Here is a 17,616-nt window from a genome sequence, read left to right as displayed (position 1 = left end):
ACATGGGTGCTATCTTGCGTGTCGTGAGATACCTAAAGCACACTATTAATAAGGGAGTTTTTTTGTCTTCCTGTTCTGAGTTAAAATTAATTGCTTATACTGACTCTGATTGGGGAGGTGGCCCAAATAACCGTCACTCCACCACTGGTTTTTGTGTATTCTTAGGAGACTCATTGATCTCATGGAGATGCAAGAAGCAGCAAAAGGTATCACTATCATCAACTGAAGCTGAATATCGTGCCATGGCGACTACTACCATGGAAATTGTTTGGATTCATTAGTTGCTGGAAGATATGGGAATCAAAATTGAAGGGCCTATCAAGCTTTGCTGTGACAACAAAAGTGCGATTTATATTGCTAAAAATCACACTTTTCATGAGCGGACTAAACATATCGAGATGGACTGTCACTATGTTCGGGAGGCGTATCTCCAAGGAATCATTGACCTTCCATATGTCACGTCCGAGTATCAGTTGGCGGACTTCTTCACTAAAGCCTTGTGTGCTCCGCGGTTCAACTTCCTTCTTAGCAAACTCTCGGTCATCCTGCCCTAAGTTTGAGGGGGGGTGTTAAATTATGTACATAATCATATAATGTAATATATATATTTTATATATATATGGTAATACATATACATATATTAATATATATGTATATGTATCTACTCAAATATATATATATAAAATATATATTTCTATTTGTTTTGTCATAAGGGTAGTTTAGTCTTTTCCCTATTTTTGCGCACATTCACTTTTCAGATGTGACTGTAATTATTTTCCTTTTATTTTTTTTTATTTTTTTGTTCCTTTTTATTTCTTTTGGATGAGTACCAAAAGGTACCTTAGGGGGGCCACCAACATAGTCGTTGGGCCCTCTCCAACGGTCACATTTGTGACCGTTGGAGGGGCTCCAACGACTATGGGTGGAGCCCCTCCAAGGCCCCCTTTAGTGATGTTATAAATAGGGGTTTTCCCCTTTGTATTTGTTCATGGCTTTGAGTCAAAGCCCAAGTTCTCAATAAATTGATTCCATTATTTTATGCATTTGTGAGTTATTTGTGGGTTGTGCTTTTTGTGCACAAGTGTTCTAAAGTGTTCTTATTGTGCTTTCGTGGTGGGTTCAATATCAAGAATATTAAGGTCTTGATATTAGTATCTTGTTGGAGATACTTTTACAAAGATGGAAGAGAATTTTTAGAAAAGTCGGAAAGAGAACAAGCACCTGGAGTCATGTGAAATGATGCACCGGAATCTAGGAGCCAAGATGTCTTACCGAGAGAAGAGGAGGATGACATAGCGGCTCCGAAAATGCCTCCTTTGAGAAGAGGTTGAAAAGCATCCACAATTTGTTGAAGGGAAAGAAGCTCATTTGATGAAGAAGGTCGTTCCTCTGGTTGGGATGCCATAGCCGCGGCGAGAATTTTCTTTCATTTGGGGCAAATGGGTTTGATATGCCTGGGTTCTTTACAAAAATGGCAAGTTAATTTGCTATAGTTTTTTTTGCCATATCGATCATTTCCTCCTTGTCCTTGATTTTTGAAATGAGGAGGTTTGTAGGCCTTCATATTATTCCCGGGTCTTGACACAGCATTAACCGCTTCATAATCATTTTGAGAAGGTGTAGCAAGGATGATAGGATTATTTTTACTAATCCCTATACGGGTTTCCTCACCACTTAGCTTAGTGATAACATCTTCAATAGAGGGAGATGTGAAGGCGGATAGAAGAGAGGACCAAATTTGCTCAAATTTAGGTCTAAGACCATTTAGAAAATTGAAGAATCGATCTTCCTCTAGTTGTTTGTGTCTTAACTCGATTGCTTCTCCGCTCCATTTTGGTTCGAGCATAGCAAGCTCGTCCCAAATAGATGATAGTTCAACAAAATAGTCCCGAATAGACAAATCGTTTTGTTGAAGGGTCAATGTCTTCATTTAGAGGTAATATTTGTGAGATAAGTCCCTTGAAGTATACATTTTTTCAAGGTACAACCAAGCTTCAGAGGCCTTTTTGAACTTAATGATGTTGGCGTTGATCTTGGTTTGTACGGATGAAAAAATTCAAGACAAGATTTGGAAGTTCTTCATCAACCACTCATCATGCCTTTTTGAATAATCTTCTAGGGCTTTTTGTCTATCTTCACCTTCAAGAATCTTAATATCCCCTTTTTCTATGATTATAAGTTTGGGTTCGGGTTCCGATATTGAACCTTGAACGTACCCCCAAAGACCTTTCCCTTTGATATGGGCTTCCATATTGCCGGCCCAAACATGATAGTTCGAACCACTAAGTTTAAAACCAAGGGAGAAGTGGGAGTCTTTTTCACCCATTAGAGAGGGAAGAAGATAGAAAATAACACGTACCTCAAATCATTTTCAAATCTTTCTTGACAAAAGATGCTTCTAAAATATTGCCCGAAGGAGATGATCCACTTCAAAACTTCAATAACTTGAAGGCACGTTTTTTGAGGCACTTCAAAAATGAAGAGATACACGATCCTCCTTCTTCAACGAGGCTTTGATACCATATAAAAGTATCTCCAAACAAGATACTAAGATCAAGGCCTTAATATTCTTGATAATAAACCCGGCACACATGCACAATAGGAACACTTTAGAACACTTGTGCACAAAAGCCCAACTCACAAAAACTCACAAATGCACAAAGGCATAAAAATATTGGAATCACTTTATTGAGCACTTGGGCTTTGACTCAAAGCCATGAGAAATACAAGAGGGGGAAGCCCCTATTTATAAGGAAGCAAAGGAGCAACATAGGGGGCTCCCAAGAGAGTCGTTGGGAGCCCCCAACGGTCACATATGTGACCGTTGGAGGCTCCCCAATGACTCTTTGGGGAGCCTCCCTATGTGGCACAAAAAACAAAAGAGCAAAAAAGAAAAAAGGAAAAAGGAAAAAAAGGAAAAAAAGGAAAAAAAGGAAAAAGAAGAATATGCGTAAAACAGGAATTTACAGAAATACCCTTTTGGGTGGATAAGAAAATATATATATATATAGATACATATACATAGTATATATATGTATATGTATATGTATCTATATATATATGAATATAAATATATATGAGATTACAAATATCGATACATAATTTAACATCAAGAACCTTATTAATATGTGCTAATGAAGAAGGTTTGACATCATCACCTTCCTTATCTTTTTCTAAAAAAGTACCTTTCTAATATTCACCATCTAATAAAGAAAAAAATGAACTTTAACATAGGAGTCAGCAAATAGTCATTAAACACAAGTTCACATTTCCAGCATATAGAACCGCATTAACAAGATGTATGGTCAATAAAACACTTCAAGATAATTCCTCCTAATCCAAGAACTGTCAAATATAAATCATAAATCCTAGAAAAAGCATCATAGACACTGAAAATTTGTAGGCCAAATATACAACATAGTGTTAAAATATGTATATATATATACATATACTTATATATATATATATACATCCGTATATATATAAGTATATATATACATATATGTATATATATACGTATTCTCTTTTATTGAAATACCCGATAGGGGTATTCTTGTAAATTAGCCAATGTACTTTTTACCTTTTTCCTTTTTTCTTTTTTCCCTTTTCCTTTTTATTTTTTTCTTTTTATTTTCTTTCTTTTGGATGACCACAAGGGGCCCCACTCGTGTAGTCGTTGGGGCCCCAACGATCAGATTTCTGACCGTTGGAGCTCCCAACGACTACAAGGGAGCCCCCTTGTAGTCCCTTCTTGATGCCCCCCTCCTCTATAAATAGAGGAGGTGTTCTCCTCTTGTAGCATGGGTTTTTCACCCTTCTTTTCCTTTCTTCAATAATATCCAACTTATGACTTTAAGTCATTTTCTATATTTGAGAGTTTTTGTGTGTGCACATTTGGTGTTTGTGTTCTTGGCTCTAGTGGTCACTCTTAAAGAGTGACTTTTGCTCTATTGGTGCTTCCGCCTCTTTTCATTACACATAGCTGACTGGTAACCAGTTAAAACACAGACAAACTATTTATGCTATTACAGCTCAGGACCCAATACAAATTAGAAGGTTCTCAAGTTGGTCAGTATTGTCAAGATATTCACATAGTTTTAAGACGAGTGTCCAGTGTAAACAAGTTTTGTTCAAAGTCGAACCAGAGTAAACAGGAAGAACAAAATCTCACATCCTTGAATATACCAAACATGCAAGTGCTTCTGAATCCAAAAACTGTACAAGCTTTATTTTAGAGTCAAGCCAGTGACTTGCATTAACAGGAAGAACACCATCTTGCATCCTCAGATCTACCAATCAACCAAGTGCTTATGAATTCAAAAACTGTACATTAGGAACAATGCCTAAATGAAATTAGAATGGTACCTCATCAGAGATGATTACAGAGGCACATTCAGGGAAGCTACTAGCAACTCCAAGCCAAGCACAACAATGATGTGGACGTCCTTCTGGCCCAAACATAGTGTTTCTAAAGACCTGAATTTATGAAATATTTCAAATGATGCTTCCATGAAAATTTTACAATTCCAATAATATCATCAGCATCAACAACCATTGCACTCCCTATGCAGGTCCAGCTAGTAAAAATCAGTTTAGTAAAAAAAAATTGATGCAGATCAGTGAAAAAGCAACAGCTACAAATGTGACTACAAGCTGAAAGAAGAGAAAAATGGAGGCAAAAGTGTATTATAATTACAATAAGCTTTTAGTTCACCTCTTTAGTTCACATATGGGTCAACCCTCCATTACGGCATAAAAAAGAAAAACTGGACAGAAATGATCTTATACAGAATCTTATTTGACCACATGCAGAATATCTAGTGAAAAGATAAAAGTGCCCTTGCATATATTAACAAAGAGAAAAATGCCCCTACACAAAATAAACAATAAACTATGTCACAGGGATTCGGCTAGCAGGGCGCCGCACCCGCGTCGATGCGGGTGCGGGTGCAAGTGCGGCACCGGGTGCGGTCAACCTGACCCTGGGTGTGTTGACCGCACCCAGGGTCATTTCGGTCCATTTTTTGGATTTTTTTTTAAAATTTCGCCCTATGAAATGGGCTGCGTAATTTAAAAAAAAAATCTTATATATTTATCCTGAAATGGGCTCAGGTTATGGTAGGTAAGCCTACCCGTTATGGACTGGCTAAGAGAGACGCGACACACATATTTATACTATTGTATCGGGGCTTGCTTCCCTTCACTGAGCGATATTGGACTAAACTTATTCACCTTTAGGCTTTAGCTTATATTGCAAGAAAACCTTATTCACCTTTCTTCTTTTTAAAGAAAACATTAATGACACATTGATGGGAGAGAGAGAGAGAGAGCATTAAACATTAAATGAGAGAGAGAGAGTACTAAATGGAAATGCTTTGTAATGATGCACCGTGCTTCCATGCATTAACAAAACCTCATGAGAACAGTCGGGAAGTGAATGATGAGGAGCTCTTAGGTGTTATAAAAACATGACCTTTTCATTAACAAAAATTTCATCATTTTTAATGGGTCGGGTTTTGGACTTTATTATCCATAACCCATAATACAACCTAAAAGATGATAGGACTAAAGTTTTTTTTTTAGTTTAATGGGTCCATAAGAGCAAGGGTTCCCTCACTTTGTTGGACGGGTGGGGGTAAAGAAGTTAGTCCAAGACCATAAAATTAGGTTAGCCACTTGGAACATAGGGTCTTTAACTGGTAAGTTGGTAGAGTTAGTAGATGTTATGTGTAGGAGAAAGATTGATATTTTATGTCTTCAAGAGACCAAATGGGTAGGTGAGAAAGCTAAAGTGATAGAACCTTGGGGATATAAGATTTGGTACACAGGAATAAATAGGAATAGGAATGGAGTAGGGATTGCTATGAGTCGTCAGTTTATAGATAATGTAGTTGAGGTCCGTAGGAAGGGTGATAGAATTTTACTTATTAAATTAGTATTAGGTACAGATATTATTAATATTATTAGTGTTTATGCACCTCAAGTAGGTTTAGATGATTCCATTAAGCATCAATTTTGGGAAGATTTAGATGGAGTAGTACAAGAGACATCTTATGGAGAAAAGCTTTTCATCGGCGGTGACCTTAATGGACATGTAGGCATTAGTAGGGATGGATTTGAGAATATCCATGGAGGCTATGGTATAGGAGAAAGAAATGAAAGTGGAGAAAGGATTTTAGATTTTTGTTTGTCCTATGATATGATCTTAGCAAACACTTGGTTTAGGAAGAGGGAGTCTCACCTAGTAACATTTAAAAGTGGAGTTAATACGAGTCAGATAGATTTTTTCCTACTTAGAAAGAGAGATAGGGGTTGTTGCATCGATTGTAAGGTTATACCAGGAGAAAGTGTAGCTACACAACATAGAGTCTTAATTTTAGATCTTAGAATTAGACAATGCCGCAAAAGGGATAGACATAGGATAGATCCTAGAATTAAGTGGTGGGCACTGAAAGGAGCTAAACAAGGAATGTTTGTAGAGCAGGTAGTTAAGGAAGTTGATTGGTGTCTCGAGGAGGATTCAGAATCAATGTGGAATAAGATAGCGGGTGGCATGAGAAAAGTAGCTAAGGAGGTATTGGGTGAGTCTAAAGGCGGTGCACCACTAGGTAAGGATACATCATGGTGGAACGAGGATGTTAAATTAGCTATTAAGGTTAAAAGAGAGTGTTATAGAAATCTAAGTAAGAGTCGTGATAATGAGAATTTGGAGAAGTATATGATAGCAAAGAAGGAAGGTAAAAAAGTTGTTCGAAACGCGAGGGCTAAGGTATATAAGGAGGTTTATGACAAGTTGGATACCAAAGAAGGCGAGAAGAATATTTATAGGCTTGCAAAGATGAGAGATAGGAAATCGAAGGATTTGGGTATGGTTAGATGTATCAAAGATGAAACGCAAAGGGTTTTAGTCAAAGATGAGGAGATTAAGGAGAGATGGAAAGATTATTTTGATAAGCTATTTAATGATAGTCATGCTCAAGATCTTGGAGACTTCTCCATTCCTTTTCATGAGATAAATCGTGACTTCATGCGCAAGATTCAAAAGAAAGAAATTGCAGAGGCTTTGAAGAAAATGAAATCAAGAAGGCCAGTTGGCCCAGATGGTATACCTATCGAGGCTTGGAAATGCTTGGGAGAGAAAGGTTTAGAATGGTTGACAAATCTTTTTAACTTGATTTGACGAACAAATAAGATGCCTAATGAGTGGAGGAAGAGTACTTTGGTGCCTTTATATAAGAATAAGGATGATATACAAGATTGCACAAACTATCGTGGTATAAAACTCATGAGTCATACTATGAAACTTTGGGAGAGGGTGATTGAGTCTAGGTTGAGGAAGGTTGTCATGATATCGGAGAATCAATTTGGTTTTATGCCTGGAAGATCAACTATGGAAGCTATACATCTTCTTAGACAACTTATTGAAAGATATAGAGAGAGGAACAAAGATTTGCATATGGTTTTTATTGATTTAGAGAAGGCATACGATAGAGTACCTAGGGACGTTCTCTGGTGGACAATGATGAAGAAAGGTGTTTCTCTCAAGTACATTAGTATAATTAAAGATATGTATGAAGGAGTAGTAACCAATGTCCGCACTTGTGGAGGGGTGACAACCAATTTTCCGATAACGGTTGGGTTACATCAAGGATCTGCTTTAAGCCCTTTCCTATTTGCGATAGTGATGGATGAGCTTACGAGATCAATTCAAGAAAATGTACCGTGGTGTATGTTGTTTGCTGATGATATTGTTTTGATTGATGAGTCTAGAGCTGGGGTTAATGCTAAGTTAGAATTATGGAGACAGACATTGGAAGCTAGAGGTTTTAAGTTGAGTAAGAGTAAGACTGAATATATGGAATGTCGGTTTAGTAAGCAACGAAGTAGTGATGGGAGTGTAGTGAAGCTTGGTGAGCAAGATATACCGGTGAATGATTATTTCAAATATTTGGGATCCATCATTCAAAAGTATGGAGAAATTGATGGAGATGTAAATCATAGGATAAAGGTTGGGTGGATGAAATGGAAAAGTGCTACTGGAGTGCTGTGCGATCGTAGAATGCCATTGCGGTTGAAGGGAAAGTTTTATAGGACGACTATTAGACCCGCTTTACTATATGGTACGGAATGTTGGGCTGCCAAGAGACATCATATTTAAAAAATGAGTGTAGCTGAGATGCGGATGCTTAGATGGATGTGTGGAAATACAATAAAAGATAAGATTCGGAACGAAGAGATACGTAAGAAGGTAGGTGTTGCACCCATTGAAAATAAGATGCGAGAGAATCGTTTACGGTGGTTTGGACATATTCGGCGAAGGCCTAATGATGCTCCAGTTAGAAGGTTGGAGAAATGGGAAAATATATTAGTTAAAATAGGTCGGGGTAGGCCTAGGAAGACTTGGATGGAGATGATAGGAAAGGATATGAATGCTTTGAACCTCACCGAGGACATGGCGTTGGATAGAAATGATTGGAGGAAAAGGATTCATGTGGAAGACCCAAAATGAATTTCTTTTTTGGTTCATATCGCTGACCCCAATTGTTTTGGGATGAAGGCGTAGTTGTTGTTGTTGTTGTTGTAATGGGTCCATAAGAGCCCGACACGATATCTTATCAGGTTGGCCCCGACCCAACTTTTTTCAAGCATGGTTCTCAAACTGAGGCTTGAGCCCGACCCAAATCGAGCTGGGTACCTGGATGCTCGTCGGGAACCCGACAACTTTTTTGCCCTATGAAATGGGACCCGCACCGAGGGGAACCCCCGGACCCCCCTCATATATATATATATATATATTTTATTTTTTTTTGCCGCACCCGCACCCAAGATTTTTGAAAGTGCCGCACCCATGTGACATAGACAATAATGTATAATGTATGTACAATATGCTTTTATACTTCCCCTCAAACTTGAGAAGATAAAAGAGGAATCATTGAGAGCTTGCATATTAGAAAGTGAAACTGCAGTAGGTTTTTGTGAAAAAAACTGCAATTTGTTGTTTAGATCTCACACAAGGCAAAGAGATGATTTCATTTAGATATGTCTGGTACACAAAATGGCAGCCTACCTCGATATGCTTGGTGTGTTCATGAAACCCTTCATTTCTAACAATGTCACTCTGATTGTCATAGTAAAGTGAAGTACTCATTTGACTTAATGCCCATATTATGAAGAAACCAGCAAAAACATAGAAGTATGCTAGTAGTTTATGTCATGGATCTATACTCAGCTTCAATGGTTGATAATGCAATCCTCTGTTGCTCATTGCTTTTCCGTGAGATCAAGTAGTCACAAAAAAAAGTTATAAAAAGTTGTGGCAGGTGACAGGACACTGATCTCTAGCAAATCCTCTAAAATTGAAATCATATTATACTTTCAATTCAAGTGGGGAACCACAAGTCTAAGGAAATACTTATCTCAGATCCTTCATCAAAAAAATGCAACCAAACTTTTTCTTAGTATCTTCAATTTTTTGTAAGTCCTCACCTGGCGATGATCATGTAATGTACATATTAGAGAAGTATACATTTTTTTTAGAGAGTTGTTGACATAAATAAGGTTGGATCATGATAACTAAAAACCCAATGATCTGATAGTTGAACTAAACTTCTCAAACCAAGCGTTTTGGAGCTTGTTTGAGACCATACGATGGCCTCTTTATTCTACATATTCTTCCTTCAAAAACAGTATATCCCTGGAGAAGCTCCATGTACACTTTCATTCTTCATATCCAATTGTGACAAGCTCAATGTCTCATTGCAGATACAGCATGCAAAGTCCCTATAATTGTCATACGTGCTACATGTGCAAATGTTGTAGCATAATCAACCCCAAACTATTAGCCATAGCTTTTTGCAACCAATCTAGCCTTGTACCTTTTAAATAGAGTTATCTACCTTAGTTCACATCTTATAAACTCACTTTTATCCTAGTACATTCTTTTCAGGTGAAAGCTTCAAAAGTCTCAAGCTTGCATCATTTCCAAAGCATTTAATTCTTCTACCATTGTTTGTTGCCACTCTTCCTTGGAAGCTTCCTCGGCATAAGAGTTAGACTCAAATAATAATGGATTAGGGCCAAATAAACATGGTGCTTTGGAAAAAAAAGATTCATAAGACATAAAACAAGTAGTGTAATTGTTCCCTTGTGACTTACGTTGTAAAGTTGCATCTAGAGTCTGTTTTGCTTTCGTTGAGTCTGATGTAAGTTGCTCAGTTTAGATTAATCAATACCCCGAAAGGACAACTCATATACTTGAACTCTAAGAGGCCTACGGGCTAAAATTGTGAATGAATCAAATGCGTTAAGCTTTCTTTTGTTCACCCTGGTTGTGATTGCTTCTTGTGATTGCAATTATTCTCCCTTTATTCTCTCTTGCTCTCTGATTACAAGCTTCTACGATTGACAAGCGAGCAATAAATAGGTTTGCGACGATAAGAAAGGACCGTCGCGCCGCGCTGGCCTATTGAAGGAAATAGGCCTGTGATAAGTGATACCAGAGCCAGTTCTCGTGCTGGGAAAGGGACTCCAGAGTTGGTGTCGACAGATGCGCCGACAAGCTACGATTTGTGAACAAGACATCATGTCGCTCTATCAAAACTTGCGTAACACCAAGGGCAAAACAGTTGTCGAAGTTGAGGAGATGGGTTCACCTCGGGGCCAAGGGCAGATGGATGCAACTGTTAACAAGCTGGTAGAAGATGTGACTTCGCACGAAGAAGCGATTTCATGCGCAATTGAATCATTCAGTGGACTGAATGATGTGGTGGCAAGCCTGCAAGAGCAGGTGATCTTATTGATGGAACAGGTCACTTCGTTGACGACAAGAGTGGCCGACTTGCAGACTGAAGTAGGAGAGTTTCAGTTGAAGAACCGCACATTGCAGCAGACAGTGACTCTAAATGGGAGAAATAGTGAGAAGCCATCAATGATTGATGTGCCAAGACCAACAAAGTTCAATGGCTCTCGCGACAGCAAGGCCATCGAGAACTTCTTGTTTCAAGTAGAAGACTACTTGAATATTCAGAATGTAACGCTTGAAGATCTCAAGATCAAGGCTGCATCAACCCTACCAGATGGAGATGTTATCGCTTGGTGGAGGCGGAAGCGCAGTGACATGGAGAGAGGTCAATGCGTGATAGACACCTTTGGCGACTTCAAAATGGAACTGTGCAACTACTTCATGCCGAGGAATGCGCAAAGATAGGCTTACAAGATAGTTGCAGATCTTAAGCATACTGGTTCATTGCAAGACTATGTCAAAACGTCCCAAAAGCTTATGCTTGAGGTGCCTAACATGCCAAATGAGGACAAGCTCAATCAATTCATTGTGGAACTTCAGCCATGGGCACAATCCAAAGTGGAAAGGAGCAACCCCAATACTTTGAAAGATGCATACGTGACGGTTGAGCGCTTAGCTGACACTCAATGCAAGCCCTTCACCCTATCAACCAAGGTTAGGAAGAAGCCTGACCACAATGGCAAGAAGGATGAGAGACCCGACAACAAAGGTGAGGCGTCGACATCCCACCAATTTAATAAGAAACAAAACTTCAAGAAGTATAACAACAGCAACAAGGGAGCAGTTGTTACTTGTTGGTTTTGTGGCGATAAGCATATCGTCAGGCAGTGTCTGAAATGTCTTGTAAAGAACGATGGACAAGCCAATGTAGCGTAAGCAGAATGCAGTGATACTGAGACCATGCAACCAAGGGTGGGGGTCATGCGATCGATTAACGCAGTTAGAAGTTGCGCAACTAAAAACATGCAGGTCAGCAAAGAACTCATGTATCTAGAAATCATTATGAATGAAAAGTTTATTTCAGCAATGGTAGACTCTGGGCCACACACAATTTCATCTCGTGGGAAGAGGCGGAGCGGTTGAGCTTGAAGCCCGGGCCAAAGCAGAGGACCATCAAAACGGTGAACTCTAAGGCCAAGTCCATCCTTGATGAAACAAGGGATGTGGCTATCCAAATTGGGAGTTGGGCCGGCAAGGCCAACTTCTCTGCAGTGCCCCTGAACGATTTTAAAATGATTTTAGGTATGAAGTTTCTACATAGCTAGAATGTGATAATGTTGCCAAAGTTTAACTCGTTGACGATTATGGGGCCAAACCTGTCACACAGTTCAGTGCCTTACTCAGAAAGGCAAGACTTCAGTATTGTCGGCAATGCAGTTGAAGAAGGGTGTCAAGCGTGGGAAGCAGATATTCTTAGTTGTTGTGCGCACAGAAGAAGGGAAGGTGCAAGCAGCAGTGCCGTCGACCCTATCCCCACTGTTGGCGGAGTTTCGAGGGGTGATGCCTCCGGAATTGCCAAAGCGTCTTTCACCAAGACGCGAGGTCGACCATAAGATTGAGTTGACCCCGGGAGCAAAGCCTCCCGCAATGGTTCCATACTGCATGGGGTCAGCTGAGTTGAAAGAGTTGCACAGGCAATGGACGAGATCTTGGATGCAGGCATCGCTCGTCCATCAAAAGCCCCATTTGGCGCACTAGTCCTAGTTCAGATGAAACATGACGGCTCCAAACGATTGCGTGTGTGCTAAACAAGGTCACGGTAAAGAACAAGTACATGTTACTAATAGCGGTCTTGTTCGATCAGTTGGGCAGTGTCCAAGTCTTTTCAAAGCTAGACTTGAGATCGGGTTACTGGCAGGTGAGGATTGTAGATGGCGATGAGCCGAAGACAACTTGCGTCACCCGCTATGGTGGTTACGAATTCTTAGTAATGTCATTCGGGTTGACGAATGCTCCAACCACGTTCACGACCCTAATGAATCAGATTTTTTACTCTTAGACAAGTTTGTGGTAGTCTACTAGGATGACATCGCGATATATAGCAACAACATGGAGGAACATATCGGGCACTTGCGAACAGTGTTGCAGGTGCTAAAGGTGAATGACCTCTGTGTTAAACGAGAGAAGTGTCTCTTCGGTGAGGAGGATATCAGCTTCCTCAGCCACGTTGTGGGGCGTAGTGTGTTGCGTATGGATGGGCAAAAGATAAGAGCCATCTAGGAATGGGTTCCGCCAAGCAAAGTTCTATAGTTGCGGTCATTCCTTGGTTTGACGAATTACTATCGACGATTCATAGAAGGTTACTCTCTCATTGTTGCACCCCTCACTAACCTGTTAAAGAAGAATCGGGTATGGTTCTGGACAAGAGCATGCTAAGATGCCTTCGACGACTTGAAGAAAGACTTAGTGAGGGAGTCAGTGTTGTGACTGCCTGATCACTCGAGACCCTTTGAGGTCCACACATAAGCCTCAGACTTTGTCATCGGCAGAGTTATTATGCAGGATGGCCATCTGAACGCATATGAGAGTCGTAAGCTAAAAGATGCAAAGAGGCGTTACACGATGTATAAACGTGAAATGATAATCATCGTGTATTGCCTCAGGACTTGGCGACACTACCTTCTGGGTGTCTAGTTCATCGTCAAGATGGACAATGTTGCCACGAGCTATTTTCAGACATAAAAGAAGTTGATGCCTAAGCAAGCTCGGTGGCAGATGTTTTTGGCTGAGTTCAACTTTGCCTTAAAGTATAAGGTTGGGAAGACCAATGTTGTAAAAGTCCGTTAAAAAAAAAAAAACGTTATGTGAGTCCGGACCCGGACCCGAGTCCGACCTGGACCCGGATTCCCGAAGGTTCGAGGGAACCTGCGTCTTTTAAAAGACGCAGGCGCCTCGGGCGAGGGGTAGAAACCCTCACCCCTTCTCTCTCCTCTCCCATCTTCGGTCGCCTCCTGGCAGACGTCGGCGATCGGAGCCACCGGCGACTTCCATGCATCGATGACCTCCCAATCGCTGGCGATCCTAGCTGTCGGCCATCTCCCCCTTCGAGCTAGCGTCGGCAACCCGCCGTCAGCCACCATCTCCTCCCTCTTTTTCTGCAACGATCGATGACTCTTGACGATTGCGTTGACGACTTTCGAGCTTCAGTAACCCATTGTTTCCTCCTGTCCGACCATCAACTGCGCCAGTCTCCGATCTCGTCGTTTCCTCCTTTTCCTCTGCAGACACCGACGATCGGAGTCGTCGGCGACCTCGGAGCGTCGACAACCGTCGAGCGTTGGTGGCCCTCCACTGCCGTCGACCCCTTCCGTTCTCGATTTGTTCAATCGCCACTGTCGCTCTGCTCATCCTCTACGACTCATCCAACCATCGCCACCCGTGATCGATGACGTCGCCATCTCTCTTCCCCTTTCTGTCTCTCCCGTTGCCAGCGACTGCTGCCGCCGGCGACCACTGTCGCCGATGACCACCAGTCGTCGGTCATCACCCCTTCCTTTGCGGCCACCGACGATCAGAACTGTCGACGTGTAGCTGACTCCCCTGCCACCTTCCGTCCAGTCGTCGGTTGCGCCAGAGCCCTCGATGCCGGAGTTTTTGACCCGTCGCCACACTTGCCGAGGCGGCTCAGTCGACGATCGTTGTTGCTCTCGTCTGTGATCGCATTTTGGAATCGCTCATCGGCGACATCCCCTGTTGTCGTGGTCTCCCGAGGTAAACCCTCCCCTCTTCTTCTTTTCTTTTGTGAGGAGTTGGCCGACAGGGGGCTAAGCCCCCTGTCGTCACCTCTTGTCGGCAGGGGGTTACCTCCCCTGCCTTTTTGTAGTCGGTCGACAGGGGCGTTGAGCCCCCTATCATCGCCTCTCGTCGATAGGGGGCTCCACCCCCCTGTCGCTTTGTGGTTTTTTGGCAGGAAATTTTGCCCCCGTGCCTCCCCTGGCCTTCTATCAGGGGGGGGCTCTGCCCCCCTACCTGTTAGAATTGTATTTGTATCGGATATGGATCCGATATTGGATCCATATCCGAGCGTATGCTTTCCCCATGCTTGGGCGGTGGCATACTTGTAATCCTGTATATTTTTCATGTATTTTGTTCAGTAGTGTTAGATCCTATATATATCTTATTAAGAGAGGGTCACGATACTTTAACGTGCCCTGCTTTCCATTTGGCATCCTCCTCTTCTCCCCCTCTCCTCTCTTCTCTTTATTTTGTATTTTCAGATTGAAGGCTATTCTCCAAAGCTTGAAGGCGCACTATCTTGAAGCCCTATTCAGATTCTTTCATCTTGAAGCCCTATTCAGATTCTTTCATGGTATCAGAGCAACCCACGATCGACGCCTGTTTCTCCAGCCACGAGCGAGTCTTCTCCAGCCACGATCGACGAACTGCTGAGTTACGTCTGCCTTCTTCATCACGCCTGTCAACCAGGCCACGATCTGCTGAGTTTGATCTTCATTCTTCAGCCGAGTGCCTGATCCTCATCCTTCAGCCGAGTGCCTGATCCTTCAGCCGAGTACCTTTGGAAACGCAAATATTATATCAGCATAATCATGTCCACCCTCTCTTCGAGTTTTCTCTCCCAACTCATCTCCCAAAAGTTAACCCATTCCAACTATTTGACGTGGAAACGTCAGATAGTCCCTTTCATTAAGAGCCATTGTCTATATGGTCATATTGATGGCTCTACTCCAGCCCCGCCTGAATTGATTTTGGGTGAAACAAAGGATGCTACTAGTTCGGTGACTGCTACAGATAATATCCCTAATCCAGCATATGCCGTATGGATGGCACATGATCAGGCTTTAGTTGCTTATATTACTTCTACCCTCTCTGAAGAAGTGCTTGCAGGTATAGATGATGATATCTCAGCTTTTCAACTATGGAATACGCATGCAAATACATACTCGGAAGTTTCAGAAGCTAGATATCTTCAATTGAAGCGTCAATTTCAAAGCATAAATAGAGGCTCCAGATCTGTACTTGAGTATCTCTATGAGATTAAAAATGTAAGCGATCAACTTGCTGTTATTGGCCATCCTATTTCAGACAAGGATAAAGTTCAGCAGGCTCTTAGTGGTCTAGGGTCAGAGTTTGATATATTTTGCACTGCTCTGGAGGTTCTCCCTGTCTTACCCTCTTTTGAAGACTTAAAGGCAAAATTGATCCAGCATGAGGCTAGTAGAGTTCACAGGCATGATGCTTCCATTTCTACTTCGCCCAGCATTTTAGTTACTTCTACACATGGTGTGTCAGGACAGCGTGCACATACTTGGGCTCATACATCCGGACAAGGAAAGGGTATTCTTCCTACTCCTCAGGGCAGCACTTTTGTTAACATGCCAAAGCGTATCCCTACATGTTTCTATTGCAACAAGAGAGGACATGTTAAATCTGAATGTTGGCACAATCCTCAGAACAAAGCTAAGGGAGGTCGACGTGATCACAGGCCAACCCCCTCTATCATTTCTAGAGCGTCTTCCTCCTCATTCACGCCCGATGCACAACAACTCTTAATGACAGCTATTTCTAATCTGAATCTCAAGCAAAATGATGATGGTGTATGGTATGTGGATTCTGGTGCTGCCGCCCATGTGACTGATGATGCAGGTAAACTCTCTAGTGCATCTCCATATTTAGCAAAAGGTTCTGTAGTTACAGGTGATGGCACTCACCACAAAATTACTCACATTGGTAATGCATATGTTTCTTTGCCGCATACTTCTCTTCCTTTACACAATGTTTTAGTCGTCCCTAATGTCAAGAAAAACATTATTTCAGTATCTAAACTCATTGATGACTCTTTCACATCAGTTGAATTCACTCCTTCCTCTGTTTTTGTCAAGGATCCTCTCACCAAGACGATATTCGCTGAAGGAATTCGTGAAGGCAACATGTACGTCCTCAAAGAAGCTCCTCCAGTGTCCAAGTCCAGTTCATCTGTTTCTTTTCCTATCAGTCCGAATGAAGTCAATTTGACTCAAATTGATATGCCGTCCATTTGGCATAATCGATTAGGCCATTGTAGTCATTCTTTTATTTCTAGCCTTGTTAATAATGGATTGTTGCACAAATCCAGTCTGAGACCTGTTAGTGAGTCAGGCATGTGCTCAAGCTGTCAACTTTGTAAGTCATGCCCTTCCTTTTAATTCCATCAATAAAAGAGCTTCTAAATTGTTTGAAACGATTTACTCTGATGTTTGGGGACCAGCTCCTGTCTCATCTCCTTCCGGCAATAGATACTATGTCATTTTTGTTGATTCTTTTTCTCGCTATACATGGATACACTTCATAAAACACAAATCTGAAGTGTTCCGTTTGTTTAGCCAATTTCATGCCCTCATCCAAAATAAATTTTCATCCAACATAGTGCATTTTCAATGTGATGGTGGTGGTGAATATTTATCATCTGAATTTACTGAATACTTGCTAAATCATGGCATCACTAGACAGATATCTTGTCCACACACGCCACAGCAAAATGGCATTGCAGAACGCAAGCACCGACACATTGTAGAGACTGCCTTAAGCATGCTCCATGACACTGATCTCCCTATGACTCTATGGACTGAGGCATTTCACACGGCCGTTTATGTTATAAATCGATTGCCTTTAGCTCTTCTCGCAGGGAAATCTCCTTTCTTTCTTTTGAATCATGAGCATCCTAAGTATGATGAGCTTCGGGTTTTTGGATGCATTCGCTATGTTCATGTTGATTCCAGCCTCCGGAACAAACTTCAGGCTCGGGCTATAATGTGTCAGTTTGTGGGCTATGCAGACCATTATCGAGGCTATAGGTGCTATAATCCCCTAACAGGCCG

General features: G+C 41.4%; 1 protein-coding gene across 2 annotated transcripts in view; it reads right to left on the bottom strand.

The window, feature by feature from the left end:
• The window catches only part of GRL (transcription activator), a 190,099-nt gene that overhangs the window by 42,286 nt on the left and 130,197 nt on the right, over positions 1-17,616 (bottom strand). For both annotated transcript variants that reach the window (XM_090015945.1, XM_090015946.1), the window contains one exon: positions 4,366-4,476. In XM_090015945.1, the coding sequence (XP_089872071.1) occupies positions 4,366-4,476 (111 nt within the window). The remainder of the gene's footprint in view (positions 1-4,365; positions 4,477-17,616) is intronic.

Source organism: Nuphar pumila, chromosome 8, assembly GCF_984573655.1.
Source record: "Nuphar pumila chromosome 8, dmNupPumi1.hap1.1, whole genome shotgun sequence".
Classification (NCBI taxonomy): domain Eukaryota; kingdom Viridiplantae; phylum Streptophyta; class Magnoliopsida; order Nymphaeales; family Nymphaeaceae; genus Nuphar; species Nuphar pumila.
Note: the sequence above shows the minus strand (reverse complement) of the source record. Positions and strands in the feature narration are given on the sequence as shown.